The sequence below is a fragment of the Stegodyphus dumicola genome, chromosome 6 (genome assembly GCF_044657685.1).
Source record: "Stegodyphus dumicola isolate Sdum_Otavi_A_Nest chromosome 6, ASM4465768v1".
NCBI classification, from domain to species: domain Eukaryota; kingdom Metazoa; phylum Arthropoda; class Arachnida; order Araneae; family Eresidae; genus Stegodyphus; species Stegodyphus dumicola.
The window spans coordinates 23861204-23884795 of NC_140773.1; the positions used below are offsets into that span (position 1 = coordinate 23861204).

General features: G+C 31.0%; 1 protein-coding gene across 2 annotated transcripts in view; it reads left to right on the forward strand.

Annotated features, from left to right (window-relative positions):
* The window catches only part of Mfe2 (peroxisomal Multifunctional enzyme type 2), a 140757-nt gene that overhangs the window by 13187 nt on the left and 103978 nt on the right, over nt 1-23592 (forward strand). For both annotated transcript variants that reach the window (XM_085818182.1, XM_085818183.1), the window contains exons 3-8: nt 5199-5306; nt 6702-6761; nt 12030-12098; nt 12573-12657; nt 12826-12890; nt 18994-19116. In XM_085818182.1, the coding sequence (XP_085674308.1) occupies nt 5199-5306; nt 6702-6761; nt 12030-12098; nt 12573-12657; nt 12826-12890; nt 18994-19116 (510 nt within the window). The remainder of the gene's footprint in view (nt 1-5198; nt 5307-6701; nt 6762-12029; nt 12099-12572; nt 12658-12825; nt 12891-18993; nt 19117-23592) is intronic.

The following is a 23592-nucleotide window of genomic DNA, read 5'->3' on the forward strand; positions in this document are numbered from 1 at the left end:
TCGATATGCTGCAATATGCACATCTTCTGCTCGTTCTCTTTGGCGTTTTACTTAAATTTTTTACGACTGCGCATATGAGTGTGCGCAAGTACAGAATACGTTTTCGCGTGCGCGTTTTATGTATAATGGACGTATAAGCTAAAATTATCTAATTATCTATTTCAGTTAATGTTGATGATTGCATTGTTCCTTAATTTTCGAATTGGATCCGGCGTATTATTTTTTGCAGACTGTAAGAGCAATTTTATAAAAGTAAGCTAAACTTTCGATTATATCAAATAGAATTTCCGATATATATTTGTTAATATGTAAAGGACCTAAAGCGAAAGTATGTTTTAAAATCCAAAATCTGTTCATCAATTTCACGCTGCTCGGCGGGGGGAACGCCGCGGCGGGCGCGTAATGAATTGGAAGTTGATCTGTCAGCACTATCCTTATCTTCAGCACAGATGTTTTTATTTTATTTGGCTTATAATTCATTACCAAATGTAGTATTTCATCTCGATATGCTCCGTCTTTGATATGATTTAAAACAAGTTCCTTGTCATTATAATTCGCTTCCGATAGCGAAGAAAGTGACAGAGGTTATTGAAAACGAAAAAATTTCGATTGACAAATTAGTCGGTGTTCTCAGACACAGCAATTATAGGACTTGAACAGCGGAACTTTGTAACTGAACAAGAAATTATGTCTGTTTAATAGAATTAAAGAGAAAGTATTATCACATGAAACGAAGCAAAACTTAAACAACTTACATTGAAAGAAATGTTTAATAAAGTAAACGAATAAATATTAAGCTTTTTCTTTTTGCAAATTTTGATACCCTTTAGATCATAATTGTTCTTTATTTCATAAATTACGGTTTCATATTTTTAATTTTAGAATTTCTGCATGCCATCTTACGAGATTTAAACTGATGATCTATAATCCGGAAAAATCGATAATCGGGAATCGCCGAAGTCCCTACGAGTCCGGATTAACGACTTTTGACTGTATTTTAGAATGCACGCTTTATTTTGTTTATTCATTCCACATATGATTTTTTTTTTCCTGCTATACACCAATATGCTATAAGACATGCTAGTTGCATGGTGGCACAAACGGTATCCCACCTTCCACCGTAAAAAATAAAAGCGCAGAATTTTTTTCAAGCCTTAAAGGCACTTAAGTAAGTCCATCTGACTTATTCTAAGGCATTTTTTTAAAGATAAAAATATATTTTAAATATGCGTGTCGCAAAGGGTTAACACACAGAGACGAACAAATAACCAAAAATACAAAAAGAGTAATAAATAATGAAAAATACACATTTACAAATTAACTATTCCTAACATAAAATCATTAAACAGCAAATGCTTCCCATCACCATCTCCTCAACACCATCACCTGTAAGCAATTCAATTAAATTTATGGTTGTTTCAGCTCATCTGCTGTTAGTGGTGAATGAATACGTATAATAGCATCCAAACCATTAACATTCATCCTCTTACTTACCTCAAACATGCTCAAATGATGGTACCCACTTCAAAATACAACACCAACACATGTGCAACCAAACACAGCAATTGAAAAGAATAGTAAGAATAAAAAACCCCAGTCTATATAAAAGGTTACTATTACAAAAAATAGCTAAAAATCTCATTTTATCTCAACATGTTTGGCAATATTTACAGAAATAAACCCTTTTTAATGACAAAAACTTAAAAAAAAAAAAAAAAAAAAAAAAAAAAAACCACAATTCCCCCCCCCCAGACTAGTTTTGGCAGCATCAACATTAGGATTACCGAAAAACCTATTTCATGCAGCAAGCTTCCAGATTTCATAAACAACTAATACCACTTGGCGATTTTTTTTTCAGATAGAAAATAAAGGGTACTGTACAGTAAAGATCAGTCACCTAGTCTAGTATAATCTGGTCAGTGGAATAAAGTGCAATATAGTTTAATTGATGTAACTGTTAATATTGCTTTAGTTTGGTATTTATATTATATTGCCATTGTTTTGAAGTAATTGGAAGTAATTTTACAATGGAGTAGCTTGAAAATATTTGTAATAACATACCCATACAATGAAATTTGTTTTTACAACCTTCCTTAGATGACCACATTTGAAAGTGATCAGCATTTCTTAGTATGTAAATAAATATTAGTATTGAACATTACCTTTTGTAGATGACCATATTCACAGAAGCTTGCAATCATCTGAAACCATGCTTGTTTTCAGGGAATTTTTTTAAAATATAATAATAAAATTTGTAACAATTATTAGCAATGATACAGCATATAATCAGGAAATCTGCTTTGTTAAAACTATTTAAAAAATTTTAGATTTGAAAAATTAGAGAATGTTCTACAATATTCTTGCCAGTTTATTTTAGTAACATATTGATTTCTTATGCAATATTGTAAATATAATATATTTTGGTTACATAATTATTACATTATAATTTATAGGAAAGACATCTTTGTGAATATACTGAAGTTGTACAAGTCACTTTAAAATATGATTTAGCATTACTGACAAGTGCAGGATATTTGCTTTCCAGATGAAAGGTTACGAATATCAAGCTATTGATTATGTTTAAACAAATTATTACTTATGATTTATTTCATATTTTAATAACATTGATTCTGAAAAGAGAATAATTTTATATAAAGATTTTATATTTTTGGACAGTTTTTCTCATTTAATTATTTTCCATTTTATGTAATATTTTATGCAAACATTGGTTGCAAAAAGAATTGCAGCCTATGGTTATTTACCAGGATATTACCAGTTTATCTGGCTAATTTTAAAAAGAGGTGTTTGTGATGTAATATTCCAACACTCCTTAATAATATAATTATCATTTCAGTTGCCTAATTTTCAAGGTAATAAGTGCTGATTACTGCATCCCGGTAAACGTATATTTACAGATACCCCTTGGCAAAAAATGGCGATTTTTTGTGGTACATGGATACTGAGTTTGTGCAAGTCTTTGACTTGTTATTTTGACTTTGTATAGTGCCAATTTTAGCATCAAAATTCCCCGCTACACAAAGACAAAATAATAAATCAAAGAATTGCACAAACTCAGTATCCATGTATACATTCACCTATTTTCACTTAAAAAAATATCGCAGAATTGCACAAACTAGGCATTGCCCACTCCTTTGACTTTATCCATGCACATGTCGACATGTTTCCACTTAAAACAAAGTAGAGAATTTCACAAACGTGGCATTGTGTAATCCCTTTGTCTATGAACACATCAATATATTTTCACTTAAAAAGTCAAAGGAGCACCCAATTCTAGGTAAAAGTATATTTACGGAACATTCAACTACTCTTACTATAAATGAAACAACAACTTTGTGATAATACAAGGGGTACCCTTCAGTCTACTTTAACCCTGCATCCCCTTTAAAATCATTGCTTTTATAAACATTTTTTGCATACCTGATCAAAAATCATTTTATTTTGCTTTAAGCTTCATAATTTATATATAAGAAAAAGGTAAATATAGTGGTACCTCAATATACGAGTGTTTTGAGATACGAGCCGCCGAACGAGCGATATTTGGTTTTGAGATGAGAGCAAGATTTGAGATACGAGAAATTGCACACTATACTGCTGCACACGACCGCAACATGTGCGCGAATGTTTGTGTCGTGTGCAGCGTCTAACAGTTTCTCCTACCTCAGACTAGACTTGTTCCTCTGGGAAAATCCATGGGTCTGGATGTGGATGAGAGAGATGTGAACGAACTTGTCGAGGAACAGTCTCAGGAGCTGACAACTGAGGAGTTGCATGATCTATATTCGCAGCAGCATATGGTGGTTCAACGAAAAATTAGTTTTGAAAAGGAGCCAGAGGTATAGGAGATTATCCCTACAAAAGACATAAAGGAGATCTTGGGAATGTGGGAGAAAGTTGTAGAGTTCGTGGATAAAAATCACTCCGAAAAAGTTGCTACTGGTGGCACATCGGAGATGTTCAATGAAACTTGCCTAACTCATTTCTGCAATATCCTGAAAGGGAGGAAGAAACAAAACCTCCTTGGACAGTTTTTTTTTAAATGATCTGCAGGTGAAAAGGAGCAAAGCGGGACGAAATATGTATTTATTATTTATAAATAAATGTTTCTTGTAAATGCATTTTTCTTATTCAAAAATACTTAACAAAACAATACTGGTGGTGTTTTGGGAGCTGTAACGGATTAATGGCATTTCAGTTAATTTCAGTGGGGAAAATTGCTTTGAGATACGAGCAATTGGACATACAAGCAAGATTATGGAACGAATTAAACTCGTATGTCGGGGTACCACTGTACAGTGCAATGTCTTTAATCCAGACGTCCATAATTTGGAATGATCTATAATCTGGACCTCAAAGCTACAATTTTTCTGTGCATGAGTTAACGCATGCACAATTGGATCCGGCTTATTATTTTTTGCAGACTGTAGGAGCAATTTTATAGAAAGTAACCTTGAACTTTTGATTATGTCAAAAAGAGTTTCCGATTTTGGAGCTGCCAAAGGATCTACAAAGTGAAAGCATGTTTCGATGTCAATGAAACAAAAAGTGGAATTGTTGCAAAAAATGGATAAAGGCATGAAGAAAATGACAGAGAGGTTAGTGAAAATGAAAAACTTTTGATTGACAAATTAGTCGGTATTCTCGGCACAGCACTTACAGGACTTGAACAGCGGAACTTTGTAACTAAACAAGAAATTATGTCTGTTTATAGAATTAAAGAAAAAGTATTAGCATATAAAACGAAGCAACTTAAACAACTTACATTGAAAGAAATGTTTAATAAAGTAAACAAATAAATATTAAGCTTTTTTTTTTTTTTTTGTAAATTTTGATACCCTTTAGATCATAATTGCTCTTTATTTCATGAATTACGGTTTCATATTTTTAATTTTATAATTTCTGCATGCCATCTTACCAGATTTAAATTGACGATCTATAATCCAGAAAAACCCCTAATCCGGAATCACCAAAGTCCCGATGAGTCCGAATTAAAGACTTTGTACTGTAATTATAAAACTTTTATGTGTATACAAATGGATATCTGCTTTTTATCTGTTTCAGAGCTGGAATCAGTTAAGTGTTGTTCTCTGTTGTGAATACTTTAAATGACTGTTTAGTGATATTAGTGAGAGAGATTTGGTGCGACTAAAATTTTTATTTATTATTATTTTGTTTTTCAGTCAATGATCTCGGTGGAACAAGGAGTGGAGAGGGCAAGAGCTCCGCAGCAGCTGATAATGTTGTACGAGAAATAAAGTCTAAAGGAGGAAAAGCAGTTCCAGACTACAGTAAGAAATTCATATTTATATTTTATAGCTGAATTGCAGTATTTCAGTGTTTTATATATTTTTTGATGTTAGAAATATCTTCAGCAAAGACTTTACAAAAGTTTTAGAGTGTTGCTTTTCTTTTAGTATTATCATCCAATGCCATGGCATGTTATTGTTGAAAACATTTCATCGCCTTATTGGTTTAACTGGTGATAATCAAACTCATAAATGCTAATAACCAATGAAATTTACAGACAGTAGTATTTAATTTTATTAAAAAAAAGCTATCTGAATTTACTATGCTATCCCACACTACTGTCCTATGAATACCTTGGTATGCATTTGTTGTCCTCGTATTCCACTAGGAGCACTAACTTAAATTCCCCTAGAAGCACTACCTGTAGTTTGAAGAACAAGTGACGTAGACTCTGGCAGTGATAGCATGATATGATTGATTTGTGAATATAGTGAAAAGGAAGGGAATGAATTAATCCCTGCAAAAAGGAAGGGGGCTGATAAAAAAGAAAAAATGAGGCAAAATGCCACCTGGATTATTCAAGAGAACAATTATTGTTATGTTCTTAATGTAATGGTGTCCTTCAGAAATGAAATTATTTGTATAATTTTCTCTCAGGTTTCATTAATAAAAAAGAGGTGAGTAAATTTAGTAATTATAATGAATCTGTCATTTGAGCTATAAGTATTTGTATATAAAGTATTTGTAGTGATCATATGTTAATGATACAGAGTAAATAAAAATGTAAGGCAGTGATTGGTTTCTTGGTTCAGGATTAACTGAAATGGGCTAAGAGAATCATGAATTTCATTAAAATATTTTCCTACAAAAATAGTGCAGGTCACTGAAGTCTTTAGATGTTTTCTCATTATAAAAATTAATATGAATTCTCAGGTTTGATTATTTGAAATGTTCCTATGTAAGATTTAATAAAAAGGTTTTTTCAGAAAATAATTATAAAATGGTAAAAAGTAAATCAGTAGTATACCAGCTATGTATAATTAATCATACTTTCTGTTATTGCTTTACACTGGTGTCTTTACTTAGATTAAATGAACAAAAGCAGGATTTTTTTTTTTTTTAAAAAGGAGAAAAATGAATAGTATAAAGCCAAATGAAAAAGATAGTTATGATAATATAAGTATATCTGCTGTTACAGTGATATTATATCTACATTAGTACTTGAAGAGTTAATTACATTAATGTATTAGTTGTCAAGTATCAAAAAATGGAAAATTGTGATAGTCATTAAAAATATGTATCAAATTGTCAGCAAGAGGAATAAATTTTAATCCACAATGGAGTATTATATTGCTTTGTCTAATATAGCTGTGATTTAAATGTGAATTAGGCACATAAAAGAATGTTCATTTGACTTTTTTAAATTTCTTTTTAAGATTCTGTTGAAGAGGGAGAAAAAATTGTGAAAACAGCTATTGACAGTTTTGGACGGATTGGTAAGCATTGCTTCAATATATCTGAGGTATTTTTGTAGAAGATCTTAATTTAAAAATTTCATACATAAATTAAAGCTTAATAAGTCTAAGTATTCTGCTTGAATTAATAGTAAAATTTATAAAGCTGATGTTGTATTCTCCTGTTTCTATCAAGTATTAAACACATAAGAAATAAAATTAACTCATGAATTTGTCTTCAGATAATGCTAAATTGCAGAAAAAGACTTATTTTTGTAACTTCAGAATCATGTATTGTGCTGAGTGAGATCTGTCTTTTGATAGCCTTGACTCTTAGAGTTCTAAAATGCACAAACAAGGTTAGGATCCTAGAGTTTTGTATATTCTTCCATGCTGGAGATAGTTGAGGTCAAAGGCTTTTGGCCACTGATTTCTTTTTCTGTCAAACTTGCTGCTCCTGCTTTATATGGAGTCAGTGCATAGATTGTGATACAGCAGTTTCATCTGATTGCAGGAATGTGTAAAAAAACAGCTTATGCTTGTGTTAAAAACTGGGATAATTTGTTTTTATATAGTTTGAATTTTTTTTATTAATGTATGATTTTTTATACTGTTTCGGATGAATTTTTGTGGACGACTGCTTAGTGCATTAAAATTAGGAGTATATAATATTAATTCGTATTGGATCGTAATTATTTAAACCAAAATATAACTGGATGATTGAAGAAACTGTTAGGGAGAAAAAGAAACTGCATTAAAAAAATTGCTGGGACAATTAAAAAGAAACTTACCTAGAGAGGAAAAAAGTGCTGTCATATCTAGAACTATGAAAAACTTTTACTATATAATGCTGGTATCTTTTTAATGTACAGTAAAACCCCGCTTAACCCTGTTTCGTTTAGCGCTGTTTCGGTTTAGCGCTCTTTTATTTCAACCCGGGGATTCTCCGAAATTGTGCGCAGCGCTAGGTTTCCAAATAACATATCCGAAACAGTGTAGTTGTGTTTCTTGCTTTGTGGACGCATTTTTATCATTTGAAACATTTGTTGACATTATTGTAAGTTTAAATTTGTATAATACTATAATGATTAATACAGTGACAAATATTATGATCTTTAGTTTTTATCATGGGTGATAATAAAAAACAAGAAAAGAAAGCAACCAGAAAAACTGGAAACTCAAATGCAAGTGATTAGAAGATTAGATTCTGGTGAACGTCAATCTCAAATTAGTGCTGCATTGATTTTGGCAACTTCAACAATAAGGACAATTCTTAAGAATAAAGAAAAAATACTGTCATCGGCAACTGCAACTAGAATTACCCGTTCTAGAAATAACATTATAGAGGAAATGGGAAAACGACTGTCTATATGGATTGATGATGAAATTGAACGTAATATGCCATTAAGCCAATCTATTATAATGCCTTCTTGACAAAAAGGCAGAAAATTGGAAACCCAGAATAGACTCAATGATCTGACTGAGAATTTTATTTGTTTTTAAAAGTACATGCGTTTATATTGTTTTTATTTTTGTAAGAAATAAATTTTTGATTTTATTTTTATTAAAAAAAACATTATTAAATTTAATGCCTAACCATTTTTTATCCGTCTTTCCCTAACCCCATTATTTACATGTTAAGATAGCCTCGCTTAGCGCTGTTTCGCATTACGCTCTACTTCGATGGAACGTATCCCCCGCATTAAGCAGGGTCTTACTGTATTAAATATTTAGAAAGGGAACTGTATACTTTTAATTGAAATGCTGATGGTATTTTTAATATTTTATTAATATTTCATTAATATTTTATTAATGAAATTTGATTTGTGGCTGTCTTTGAAGCATCTTGTTTTCACATAATTATCTGTGAAACTGAAACTTTCACAATTATTTGCCATTTTATTCTTCATATTCATTTTTATTCTGTTATAGTAGTTCAACTATTGAGCCACATACTATGTACCGAGAAACTTCAAAAGATGTGAAAAAATAAGCATAAAATGTTAAGATAGACATGTATGGACTTTATTCTAATATTGAAGAATATTTTTTAAGAAGTATTTAGTGTTGTTTGATATATGATTAGTTGTTTCTGAAATAAAATAACTTTTCAGTTTATCAAGGTCCATTTGCCTGGGTTTCTCTATGCAAAAAAAAAAAAAAAAAAAAAAAAAAAAATCTTTATAGAAAATTATTTTGGGAAAAATTCTTTACAGTTTTTTTTTTTTTTTTTTTTTTTTTTTGTCTTCATGCGTAAATAAGTATATTAGGGATGTGTATTTTTACTGGTACTATTTATGAGCATTTTAATATATCAAAAATTAATATTTTATAAAATGAAGTACACCTCTATTTGTTAAATGTTTTTTATTACGTCTAAATTGTACAATAAACATTTTATTCCAATATTATTTCTTTAAGAAAATCTATGATTTGTATAGTATACAGTACTGTCTTATAAACAAATTTTTATATAAACAAGTAAAAGGAAATAATAAAGCAACAAAACCTATCAACAGAATATTGAAAAGTATATTCTGTATGTATGTTTTGCAGCAGGTTTGTTTTGAAGCTGTAAATGATGTGATGGAGTATTGCTAAGATGGTATGTTGTAAGACGTTATGTGAAGTAAGAAGATTTATATTGTTAAGATTATTTAATTTGGCATAGATTCATATAATTACTAAACACTTGTTCTGTCAAATTTGTGGTCAGATATCTTTTAATTGCTCTGCAAGTTCATGTCTATTCTGAGATGGTTATAGCCAATGAGATATGGCAGCCCTGAGAAGAGTTTAGAGATTCAGCAAAGGCTCCCAATAAACAGTTATTATATGTGAATGGCGATTATCTTTCTAAAATATGGCTTTGAACAGACATGATAACATTGGCAATACAGCAAATCTCAGGATTTTATCTACACATCTGAACCATAAAAATCTGTGAAGGACCTGCATGACAATGTATCATAATAAGTGCTTTCACAAATGGTTATGACGAGCATTATAAATGTATACCATTGCACAATTATATGGAGTAAGCTTCTGTAATATGTTATAAGGACTTGGATAATATATTTAATGATTGCATACATTATAGAGAAGTCTGTATAATATATGCAGTCATTTGTGCCAAGCAGAACCACACTTTATCATTGGACATGATATGTTTCTAGTTTGATACATATCTAATATCTAAACACTGAAGTGCCTTAAAATAAGTGATAGATGTTTCGACAGACACCAATAGAAGATGGCTAGTCTTTTTTTTTTTAACGGTGCTTTGTAACATTGTTGTATAGATGATGTGTGCTAGTGATATGTAACAAAACTATTATTTTTGGCAATTCTTAATTATTACACAATCCTCCAAAAGTTGTCATCATGACTGTTATGAGCATCCAGTTGGAACCACTTTTTTGAGTGTTACATTATACAGCAACTGTTAAGTTGATTGTTTCATCATATGTGGTTAACTGGATTTCTTTGGCATTTTTCCTTCCTTTGTAAGAAATTTAATGATGAACACATTTTCGGATTTTTCATTTTTATTATAAAGCGTACTTGCTGCATTTAAGTAACTGTTTAGTTTATTATGAATGCTCACAATTGGCTAATTTAAAATTATGATGAACTTCATACTTAGCTTATGGACACAAGAATGGGAAGATGTGAAAAATTTCCCACTCAGATAGGTAATTTATGAATTAAGAATGCCCTTCATAATTGCAATATTGAATTTTTTTTACTTGATGCATTTTGTGTTGATTTACTATAAATATCGGTTCACGTTTCAAATTGTTGCCACTAAATATTAGAGCCCTGCATTATATTTAAAGAAATTAAATAATGAAGAATGTGCATGAATATATGTATGTTTCTCACATTTAAAAAAAATCATGGTACATAAAGACATAAAATCTATGTATATAAAGAAGAATGAATGTTTGTGTGTTTGTTAACGATTAACTCAGTCACTACTATAGTTATCGTCAGAAAACTTTTGACAATTCTTTTCTGTGTCCTAGAAAAAGTCTACATCCACTCCCCCCCCAAAAAAAATAGCTAAAATCAGAGATATAAATTAAAAATGCTGGAAATGCTAATTTTTGCTCTCAGTTTTTTCAAGTGACAACAGTCTGGCATGCTGGAGATAAAAATCTGCATTATTTTAAGAAGTATTGCCACTGCTCGCTTTCAAATTGTAGAATTTGTTAATAAAAAATTTCGAAGTTTTACAATGAAATAAAAATAGCATTGCCAAACATTAGATACATTACTCCCAATTCCTAAAAATTCATGGAAAGCCATTTCGACTATTCTCAACTTCATACGACTTTAATCAACTGAGATATTAATTAAAAACTTTAAAAGCACTAATTTTTGCACTCATTTTTCCGAGTGGCAACAGTCTTGCATGTTGGAGATAAAAATGCTTCATTTCAAAAAATGTTGCTACTGTTCGCTTCCAAATCATAGAGTTTGTTAATAAAAAATTTGTAAGTTTTACAATATGTGTATATAAAAAAGAATGCGTGTTTGTGTCTTTGTTCGCATTATTGATTTTTGATCAATTATGATAAATTTTTTGACACATTTAATTGACTAAAATTGAATATAGGTGAAATATTGGATGGAACTTCAGCTTTTACAACCATTTGATTAGAAAGACAAAAATCATTAAAAACTGCATGCCATTGTTGCTGATATAATGAGAGAGAATTAGTTTATTTTTCTATTGAAAATTTTTATGCGAGTTCCAAATTGCATCAGCCTGAAAAATGTATGAGTATGAATCGTAATTTTTGCATCATTATTAGAGAAGGGTTACAATGGTATGGTTCTCTCTGTTGTTAGATACATTATTCTCAATCTAACTTAACTGGCATCGGCATTAATTCCACTAATTTTGAATAAAGTAGTCCTCCACTCGAATATGGGCATCTGGAAACCCAAATTTGGAATTTCTTTTATTATCTATTTCATATTTTGTCAAACATCAAAGAATTTTTGATTAACAAACTCGATGATTTCAAATGAGCAATGGCAACACTAAGGGGGAAAAAAAATTATCTCCAGCAAACGAGACTGTGTATCGGAAATTCTAAAAATGTGCTCTTTTAAATATTTTATGATATTACTATTCAATTGAATTCTATGGTTTAAGTGCAAAGAACATGATATTCAATAAGTAAATGTAACACACAAAACATTAAAAAATGCTCCTTTGACCATAATATAAAATCTGAAAGCTTTCAGATTTCGTTTGTTTGTGTGTGTTTAATATTTATCCATCTGTTTCCGTTGCAGATATCCTGATCAATAATGCTGGAGTTCTACGAGATAAATCCTTTGCAAAAATGTCTACTGAAGACTGGGGTTAGAAAAATGTTTTAACCATATATTCATATAAACTATTATAATCATGAAGTTTTAATGCTTTTATTTGTATTTTTAATTTACATGACCTTTACAAGTGGTGGCATTTTCTTTTCTTTCATGTTGATGTTGTACTGATGTTACAAGTTTTAAATTTGAATATTTACCTTTATAGGAATATATTCTGATTGAATTTTTTTAAATTCTGATTAAATTTTTTAAAATTGTCTGTTAATAATGTATATTACATGTTTTATCCTGTGTATATTTCTTGTCTGTTTTTTAATCTTTTAGATTATTTACTTTAAATAAAAACTTAGTTTGCTTTGTGTCTATTCATTAAACAATTATTTAAAATTAATAAAATATGTATCAGTTTAAGTGTTAAATATATATAAAAGGAAATTGTCACAAATGATATTCCATGGTTTGACAGCCTAGTTTTTGGAATAATTTTAAATACTTTTATTCTAGATATTATTCATAGAGTTCATTTGCGAGGTTCTTTTCTTATAACCAAAGCTGCCTGGCCATATTTTAGGGAACAGGGCTATGGAAGGTATGATTACTTGCTCTGAATTTGTTTAAGTCTCTGTTAAACATATAATTGATGTTTGTGTTTTTACTAATATATGTTCACATTTAGAAGTTTCTTGTTTAGGATTTTAAAATTATCTTTGATTACTTTATTTTAATTACTTAAATGTTTTTAATTTATTTTTTGTAGAATAATAATGACAGCATCTGGTGCTGGTATCTATGGGAATTTTGGACAAGCAAATTATTCTGCTGGTATGTTGATTTTCTCAACTTCACATTTGTAAATGCAAAATTTTTCAGTGCTTTATAAACTTTCTCCTTGCTATATAAACACATGCAGATGTTTGGCAAAAAGATCATTGCATCCATCATGTCTCACTATCTTCTAAAGAGAACTATTTGTTATATATATATACATATATGTAATAATTTATTTACTAAACAATATTGATTAAATGATTATATTATCTCCTAAGTTTAATTATAGTAGGATTATCTTAAAAGAGTGAATCCATACTAGCAAGTTATATTTTGAAAGATGTTTTGAAGTAACTTGAAATTAAAATGTTAAAAATGTTTTAATGGGGACTGGAATTAAATCATGAATAACAAAATTTCATTTGTAAAAGGAATAATTGGTGACCTTAAAATTAAAAAGTCTAGATTTTATGTTCTCCTAAATTCATCTGTTCTCCCAAATTCGAGATCTTTCCATGTTACATAACAATGTAAAATTAACCAGTCATAGCTTAGAGTATTTTCTGCATATACTCGGTATAAATATCATTTGCAAGTAATTATGTCTTCTTCCTTTCTCTAACTTCTGCTCTGCCAACACCATGCTGTTTTGCCTTGCTAAAATGCCTACATCATACCTTTAAAAACCAGTGTAGATAAAAATTATTGTATTTAATTATGATTGGTAAAGGCTTTGTCTACCAAAAGTGAGCTGATGTGAATTATCATGGAATAAATTTGTGTTTAGAAATGGCCACATTTGGAAGTTACTGGTTTATGCATCCTTCTAACTAACTGCACATAAAAATATTACATATATATATATATATATATATATATATATATATATATATAATATAGAAGATGACACAGATAGATATTGAACCATATATGGCTGATTCACGATGAAGAACAAACTTGGCAGCTGAGTCAGATTTAAGTATTCATTTTTATTTTAATTAGCATTTGCAGACACAAATAGCTTGGCACACTAATGGTGTCTGTTTCAAAACATTTGTTTTTTTTTCATAGCTTTTTTTTTGGGAGGGGGGAAGCAGTATGATGGGACTTACTAGGCTGAAGAGCAGAAGTGAAGTGTGTCTTAATCCAAGATGGAGGTTTAGTTCAAAAGGAGAAAGAAAAGTTTAGGTTTGTAAATTTTGAAGAAAGGTTTAAGTTTGCATGTTTTGAATTAGCTACATCATTATCACATAATGATGATAATGTAGCTAATTTGGAACTTAAAGTCAAAATTTGCAAACCAAAACCTTTTATTTCTCAAATAGGCTTTCCATCTTTGATGAAGTCACATTTCGATTTTTGCTTCGATTCTGCCAACATGCAGAATGCTTTTGGTAGCTATCTTCAAAATTATATTAAAAAAAAAAATTGTGTAGTTCTTCAAGAAAATGAACATTATGGAATAACAAGGATGATATAGCTGATGTGGAATATAAAGCCAAAATCTGCAAACCAAAAACCTTCCCAAATAGGCTTTCCATTTTGGATTGAGTCACATTTTGCTTTTTGATTCTGCCAGTGTGCTTTTTAGTAGCTGTCTTCAAAATTATATCTGAGAAATTTGTGTAGTTCTTCAAGAACATGCCAAATATTTTATGGCTGCAAATGTCAACTAAATAAAGAGGAATATTTAAATTTGCCATGACTGCCAGCCTATACATTCTGCCATGATTGCCAAGTCAGTTCTTTAGTATGGATCAACATCTACATCAGTGATTCTCAACCTTTCTAAAGCAGTCATTCCCCTAACGAGAGAAAGATATGCCAATAAATTGGTCATGTAAGCAACACCAGTCTTAAATTGTAACAATTTGTCTTTCAGAGTTACATCTTTCTCTTTGAGGAGCTAAAGTATAGAGTCAAAGATTCCAGAACCTGTTGAGGCAGGTACATCTGGAGAGCCAGCGAACCTCAGTGTATAAAAGCAAGCGATTGAATTCTTCATTGTTGTCCTTACACAACTGCCCGAATATTCGATCACTCAGAGAATTACTGTGAATTTTGTTCACAACAGAGATGACATATTGTAATGACTGATGCAAACAGTTGCTGATGTTTTTTGCAACTAAATGCTGTCTATGGATCATGCAGTGAATACAGTCAAAAGTCATTAATTCGGACACCCATAATCCGGACCTCAAAGCTAAAAACTTTCTGCGCACGCGCCACGTTGGCACATGCGCACATGCGTTTTACGTGTGCGCTTAAGACCTTGACTACTGCGCATATGCGTGTGCGCAAGTGCAGAATACGTTTTCGCCTGCGCGTTTAATGTATAATGGACGGTGTAAGCTAAAATTATCTAATTATCTATTTCAGTTAATGTTAATGATTGTGTTGTTCCTTAATCTTCGAATTGGATCGCGCTTATTATTTTTTGCAGACTGTAAGAGCAATTTTATAAAAGTAAACTTGAACTTTCGATTATGTCAAATAGAATTTCCGATGCTGGAACTTCCAAAGGATCTACAAAATGAAAGTATGTTTCGATGTCCAACAAACAAAAAGTGGAATTGCTGCAAAAAATGGATAAAGACATGAAGTATGTGACAGAGAGGTTAGTGAAAACGAAAAAATTTCGATTGACAAGTTAGTCGGTATTCTCGGCACAGCAATTAACGGGACTTGAACAGCGGAACTTTGTAACTGAACAAGAAATTATGTCTGTTTATAGAATTAAAGAGAAAGTATTATCACATAAAACGAAGCAACTTAAACAACTTACATTGAAAGAAATGTTTAATAAAGTAAATAAATATTAAGCCTTTTTTTTTTTTTTTTTTGTAAATTTTGATACCCTTTAGATCATAATTGTTCTTTATTTCATAAATTACGGTTTCATATTTTTAATTTTAGAATTTCTGCATGCCATCTTACGAAATTTAAACTGATGATCTATAATCCGGAAAAATCGATAATCTGGAATCGCCGAAGTCCCGATGAGTCCGGATTAACGACTTTTGACTGTAGTTAGAATAATTTTTCCTTTCTCCACAAACCAGATATATGCTGATAGGAAAGCCTCAGTAGCACTTGGCAAGGTTAATTCATTAACCTGAAGAGAAAATTCAGTGCATATCAAAAGTTTGTATTAGGAAGTTTCAACTTCTTCAGCTATCTCATCAATTAGTCGTCATACTGTATCATTGCTTAATGGGACATGTTTTATAACACTGGATGTAGCTGGATGGTGTCAAATCATTACTAAAACTTACTTGACAGCCAGCAGTATCAACTCTTTGCTGACGGTATGAGCTTTCCTAGATTTAGCAGTTAATCTTGACATACTATTAACAGGCTATCAAATCTTTGTCACATAACCATTGTCACATTTTTTTGATGCAGTTGCTAATAAGCTGAGACACATGGCACCTTCAGAAAGTTGCCCCCCTCTGTTTATGAAAAATGACAAATCTTTGTTTTGTTGGTCAGGATGAATTTTTTTGCAGATGTTCCTGCAAAGGAGATGGTTTTATTGCTTCATTAGATAATACTTTATTACAAAGCAAACACATGGGTAGTTGCAAATTTGATGGCGGAAGAACAAATTTGAATTTCAATTATGTGGGACTGTAGTGACGACACTTCTTATTATTAACCGACATCATTGGCAGTAGCAAAATATGTTTCGGGAAAGATAACTATTTCTCAAAATTGATAATTCAGAATCATTATAAAGAGCTAATAAGCACAGTTACCTAGCCAACTGCCCATATAAACAATAAAAGTAAATTGAAACAACTGAGAGAAAAATAAAACAGAAATAAAGCGAACAGAAAGCAACCAGGGATCAAATCAAACATTCATATTGAAAGGAAGCTCAATGCATGTGCTTTGATTAATGCATGTGGGAACAGCTGATACATTAGCTGTGCTGGTTGGGATTGGAGAAGAACTGTAGTGTCGAGTTCTTTAAGGTCATCCCATCTACAATACAAATTCTTCTCACCATTCTTAGAATTGTGTGAGGGGAGCCGTCACATTAAGTTCATTTTATTGCTGATACAAATGGTGTAAACTGGATAATAGATTTAATAAATTTTTTTAGGAGTTTTAAAATTAAGTTTGAATGCCTAAATAAGCTCATCGCTCCTACCACTCAAAACATGCCCACTCCCCCTACTATCCAAGTTCACTGCTCCCGTTGAAAACCAGTGGTCTTTCTACATCATTACATATATATGTTGAAAGTTTTCTTCAGAATTATTCTTTCAGATACTGATCTGTGTACTGCGGTTGAAATCAACAGTTTTAGCATATCATATGGAGTAAATTTTCAAGCATAATATCACTTTTATGATTCTGTTTTAGACATATCATGGATAATACATGAATGGATCTTACTGCTTTAAAAATGGATTCGAACTTTGATTTCTGGAAAATCCTGAGAAAAGAGCAAATTCAGAATAAACTGTTGATGGCATAATAAAGCAGTAAGATCCATCCACGTATTCTTCTGATGATTCTTTTAACTTCTGATGAGTTTCATAATTTAATTAAAAGTAGTAATGCATTCGAAGTTAACAATATCGAACACTTATCAATAAAGACATAACATGTTATCAATGTGTAATTCTAAATTTAGTTTTTGAATTAAAAATCTGATCTTTATCATAGTTAAAATTGTTTATTCAACTAAAGTTCCTTTGTAGTTGGTCATCTTTGTTTTGGAAGTTAAAGGTCTTAAAAAATTCTGTATAAAAAAGTGTTATTTTATGCTTTTGTTCCACACGGGCATACGCACATACACACCCCTAGTCTCCCCCAAAATTTATCCTCATCTGTATAAAACCTGAGAATTATGAATGGACAAGCTGTCAGGCCTCTCAAGAATACTCACTCTTTCTGACAAAAAAAGAGTAGAAATTTTAACTGCTTGTCCATTGTTCTAACACAGAAATTGAAAATTTGAGATAGCAAGGGTTTCTAAAAAAAGGCTGTAAAACAGCTATGGTAAATACATTAATTTGATGCTGAACATTCAGAGGAATGTTTTTTTTTTTTTTTTTTTTTTTCAGCACATTGAGAGATTCAATGATTCAAGGTATTATTTCGGATATCAAGTTTCGACCGTAGTAACTTTTAAGGGAGAGTAGTAAATAAAATACATTCATTTCAGTTTTATACTAAATAGTATAAATTTAAATAAATTTATTTACTTGTATAAGCCTGTTTAATTTTATCATTTATAATTTAAATATATTTGTATATAAAGTGGAAAAGATATAAATTTTGATCAACCTAGAAATTTTTGTGACTGATGTGTAGTTAAAACTTATGGCAAATGTCCAAAGAGGAAAGTGACATGCAATAACTTGCTTATTTCCAAGCATAGTCTGAAGTCTTCGAGTTATTTAATTGCCATTGTGTTAATATGAAGCAATTTTATCATGCCAAATGTTTCTATGCTTGGAAAAGTCTAGCAATTATTTATAAATTAAGATTTCAAGAAACACTTATTTGGGCAAAGAGAAGCTGTTTCACTGTAATGGAGAGATTTCTCAAATGTGTCTTTTCAAACATTTGCCTCTAGCTCTAGTATCAAGTTTGTAAAATAATACAGTAGAATCTCGAATCACAAATACCTTCCATCACAAACAAATTGGTTCATAAACTTAATTAATTTGTTCTGTTATCAGGACTGGATTTAGATATTGCCAAAAGCTGATGTTCTAGCTAAATATTTATGATATGGCTTAGTCAAAGAAAATTGAAGTAAAAAAAAGCATAACTTCAGAAAAGCAAAGGAAAAATAGCATTTGGACACTTTTGCCACTACATAAATTCAATTAAATAAGAATCTTAATTGGTTATAGTCAGTGCCGCATTGATGTTTATTTCTCCATCTTGCATTGCCAGTAACCTTTCAATAGTTTGCTTGTGACAAGTAGTATTGGATCAAATAAATTGTATTTGTGGTTAATGCAGAAATGTTTAAATCTGGCTTCTCTTAATATAATAAAATTAAATAAATAATATAATAAAAATATAATAAAATTAAAAAACTGAGTATGTTGTTATATAGTTGAATAAATAAGGCATCTGAAATGAAGTTTATATCATGTTTGTTATTTCAATCTGTTTTGATTCTTTCCAGCTAAATTAGGAGTTCTGGGTTTAAGTAACACTTTGGCTATTGAAGGAAAGAAATATAACATTCATTGCAATACTATTGTTCCTATTGCAGCATCTAGACTAACACAAGATATCTTACCACCAGGTAAGAAATAAACATGTTTAATATAAATATATTTTTTAATTTATCAAGCGAAGTAGTAATTATAATTTAAAAAAAAAAAACAATTTTGGTCTAGAAAACATCTTGCGCAATATGCTGCAAAATAAGTAAAATATAAAAATTGTAGTAAGCTCGCCTAAAAGTTACCAAGAGCTGCTGCTCCAAAAGGTTCAACACGTTTTAACAACACTTTTGGAGCAGCAGCTCTTGGTAACTTTTAGCCGAGCTTACTACAATTTTTATATATTTTTTAATTAATATAAATATCTTTTTTTATTGTTATATTTTATTGTTTATATCATTATCAGATTTTTGTATAATCTGATATCATAAAATTCATTAAAGTCAAAAATAAAACAAACTTAAGTTTAGAACAAGAAAAATCTTAAGTAAAGAAAGAAAACTTAAGTTTAAGGAAGAATTGCATGGTGTATATGTATATGGATATATGTATATGTGTATACGTAATATATAAGAAATATGATAGCTACTTTAAAAATAATTGGTGACCTCAAAGTTAACGTTCTATATTTGGTTCTCTCCCTCTAAATTCATCTGTTTCCCCAAATTTGAGATCCTTCCATCATTATATAACAATCTAAAATTAACAAATCATAGCTTCTCTTTACAATTACATCAGACTTAATATAAATACTCTTGGCACAGTAAACTGTGTCATTATTTCATTCCTTTCCCTAAGTGCTGCTTTGCTTCTCAACTGCATACATCACTTCTTTTAAAAAAACAGATTTGGATATGTGTGAGAATGAAGATTGGTGATTTGTCGAAATTCAGTTCTGTTGCCTTCATCTGTATGCCTTAACCACAAGCCATGATGGATATCAAAAGCTGTAAAAACTTCCAGTGTTTTCTTTTACACATTAGAACATTACATATATATATATATATATAGCTACATATAGCTATATATGTATTGCAGGCTAGCCCCCTCTTTACTTTTAATTGCTGGCTCAGATTAATAACTTAGAAATAATTAAATGAAGCAACATGCTTTGTAAAACATGTAAGGTTAATGCTGTGCCTTCTAGATCTGTTAAACAACAATCACTTTGAAAGACTTACAATTGTATCTACCAAATAACCTGTTAAAGAATGTTTTCTCACTTGTAGACAACGTACTGCTATTCTTGGGCATTTTCATATACATAATTTTGATAACATTGAAATTAGTGTGCTAGAAATTGTACCTGATACTAAATTAAGACTGTTTAAGGAATCCATTTACATACTGCAAAAAAGGTCACTTTATGCTTATGGACTTGATGCCAATCTAAATAATACGACCAATAAACATTCAGAAGTTTCTATATATGGACAATTTAGATTTTTTACCAATATTACTCCTAGAGGAACAAGAGGAGGTAATTCTAACAACGAAAAATTTTTTTCAACACAAGATCTGAAATTAATTATTAAAAATCTAAATTCATTCCTTGGAAATAAAGTGCAAAAAATGCCATTAAACTTCTTCATACGTTTAAGAATGTTACTTTATGGAATCTTATTAAAATACTTAATGAACAATCTCAATGTTTTCAAATAGTAAAAGATCTGATAATAGACTTTCGCAAGTTTAAATTAAAGAATAGTAATTTTTTTCACAAAAGTTTTTGTACAATACAATTCCAGCACCCTTCTTACAATCAGTTAAAAATTCCAAGCATTTTTAAAAAATGTCTACACTTGCTACCTGACCAACAACTTCAAATCAAGCCCTGTTTTAAATTTGAAAAGACCTTAGGTCAACTAGGCCCACCAGCGGCCGAGCGGTAAAGTCACTGAACACTGGTAGTTTGGTCCGAGGTTCGAATCCTACGAACAGGCTGGCTGCATGGGTGTTTTCATGGTTTTCCCCATGTGTAACGTGTATACGAGCCAGTTTCCCTTACAAAGTCCTCCACGAAGGCATCCCTCCTCTTAGGCAGATAGCCCTAGTGTGCTTTGCTATAATTAAATACACCAAACACCACCTTAGGTCAACTAATTATCAACCTCCACAATATAATAGAAGATAGCATGTGTCATTGCCAACTTCCAGTTTACCAGTTTATAATAAATATGTAGATCCGTATCACCAGCATATTGTTACAGGAGATCTCAATATCATTGAAGATAAACATTTACTTTGCTGCCAACGGTCAGTCACTTTACATTGGCTATTACCCAGTGATGTTGTTTCCCCCCTTGCTTACGTCATACCGCCAGTTGGAGGGCAATGGAAATGCTCGGGGGTTTGCCTTTTTTTGAGTTTCCTCATTGCCAAGGAAGACGGCTCTGTTCCAGGTCTGTTTTTAATAATTTTTTTCTCTGTAAGATTTTTTCTAGGTCTTGGCAAGACCCATGCTTCAATTCGTCTTTTATATTATCTTTTCCATTTTGATTTAAATATAATTTATGATACTTTTACAAAGTATTAATTCTTTAAGCTCGCAGGTCCACCCATAAGATCTTGTATATTTTGACTAATAGCATATCGCTACTTATATTTTCTCTGTACATCGGAATTGCCTTTCCATTATTTATTTTTATCTTTTTTACACCTTAATGGGTCAAAATAAGCGGACACATTGGGAAATTGGAACAGAGAATTGAGACTAAAGTTTTTTACATACTTTATTTAATTCATTAAAAAATTGTCGTGCACAGTTCCAATTGTCTGTTTCAGCAAAACGCGGGATGGAGTTGGTTTAGTTTGAAATTCATTTTAAAAAATTTCCCTTGACGAGTCAAAAGGAACTTCGAATTGGGCTAATTAACCATTTACCGCTTCTTAATTTTTATTTTTTCATTTTATTTTTTATTTTTACCTCAATCAATTGATTAGTATTTTACTGTGTTTTAAATTTATTTAATTCGTTTAGCATATAGCTTACTATTTTTATTTTTGTCTCGATCAATTGATTAGTTTTTTACTGTGTTTTAAATCTACTTAATTCGTTTAGCATATAGCTTACTATTTTTATTAATCTTACTTGTAAATATTCAAATGTTGTATATTTCTCCTTTTTCACACATTTCATAGCAAGTAAATATGCTTATGTTGAAGTTTTCATGGAGCCACAGTTTTTGGTAACTTTTTAGCGTGCACACTAAAATTTATCTTCTAATTTCCTTAATTTTGCAGCACCATTTGCAAAATTTTTGACCACATAGGTCTTTTTTTGTTTGTTGTTACTACTTAACTTTTAAGTTATATTTGCATTCCACTCTGAGAGGCAGAAAAGAGTATTAACTATCATCCCTTGTAATTTGTAAAAGTAATTTAGAATCACCCTGTGTATACATATGCATATAAATGATATATATATACTGCATTCTCCCTAAACTTAAGTTTGTTTCTTAAACTTCAATGAATTTTATGATAATATAAATATATATATTAATATATATACATACATGCATATATTAATATATACCGTAATTTCCGGAAGAAAGGCCGCATCAGCGTAAACGGCGCACTCGAGAAAAATGGCGGGGAAAAAATTAAAATTACACAGAAAAGCCGCATCAGCATAAACGCAGCAATAGATTAAATTGCGCGTGACATCGTCGTGGGCCGTATAGATGCAAAAACTCAACCTAAGTCCTGATATATGACATACCATCTCCCTTCGGAATAGTCTTTCATTTAAAAATAATCATCGGCTTTAGCTTGTCAATGTCGTTTGCGGCACAAGCTAACACACATGTAAATGACGTTCTTTCATGCCCCGTCATAAACATAGATACAGTTTTTGCACCAGTTTCATCAACAGTTCTGTTTGCAGGAGAGTCAAAAGCTAACGGCGTTTCATCCATATTTATTATCTGCGACTGAAGAAGTTTTTTTTTTGTCAATAATAACTGTCACATATTTTAGAAAAGATGACTTTTTATCCTGCCAGTCCATTGGTAATTGTTGCCTGACTGTTGTTCTAGTACGCACAGAAATATTTTTTCTTTTCATAAATCTGCTACACCTCCTTTGAAATCATTTATGTTAATTCGTTTTGCTATAAATTTTGCTTGTAAGCGAATTTTTACAGTCGAAATTGCTATTCCCTTTCCTTGTTGCTCCTTAATCCAGTTTGCAAGGTCATCCTCTAGATTTGGCCACCTTACAGTACCACTTCTTTTGGCTCGTTTCTGTTGTGGCATATTTTTAAGAAGTTCTTTTTCAGTTCTCCAACGTCGAGTACATCTGTCGTCCACTTCAAACTCTCGAGCTGCTGCTCGATTTCCAAGTTGTTCAGCACGTGAAATTACATTAAGCTTAAAACCAGCAGTATAGCTTCTGTGCCGTTTAGGGACATTTTCAAAAATTTTCCTCTCCCTTCTTACTTAAAAACTATCCAACAAATACTTGTACCCAAACTGATGGGATCTGTATCTGGCAGAATGCCAAGAAAAATCCATTCATGCTGAAGGGGAAATACGTCAGAGTTCGTTATGGCGAGG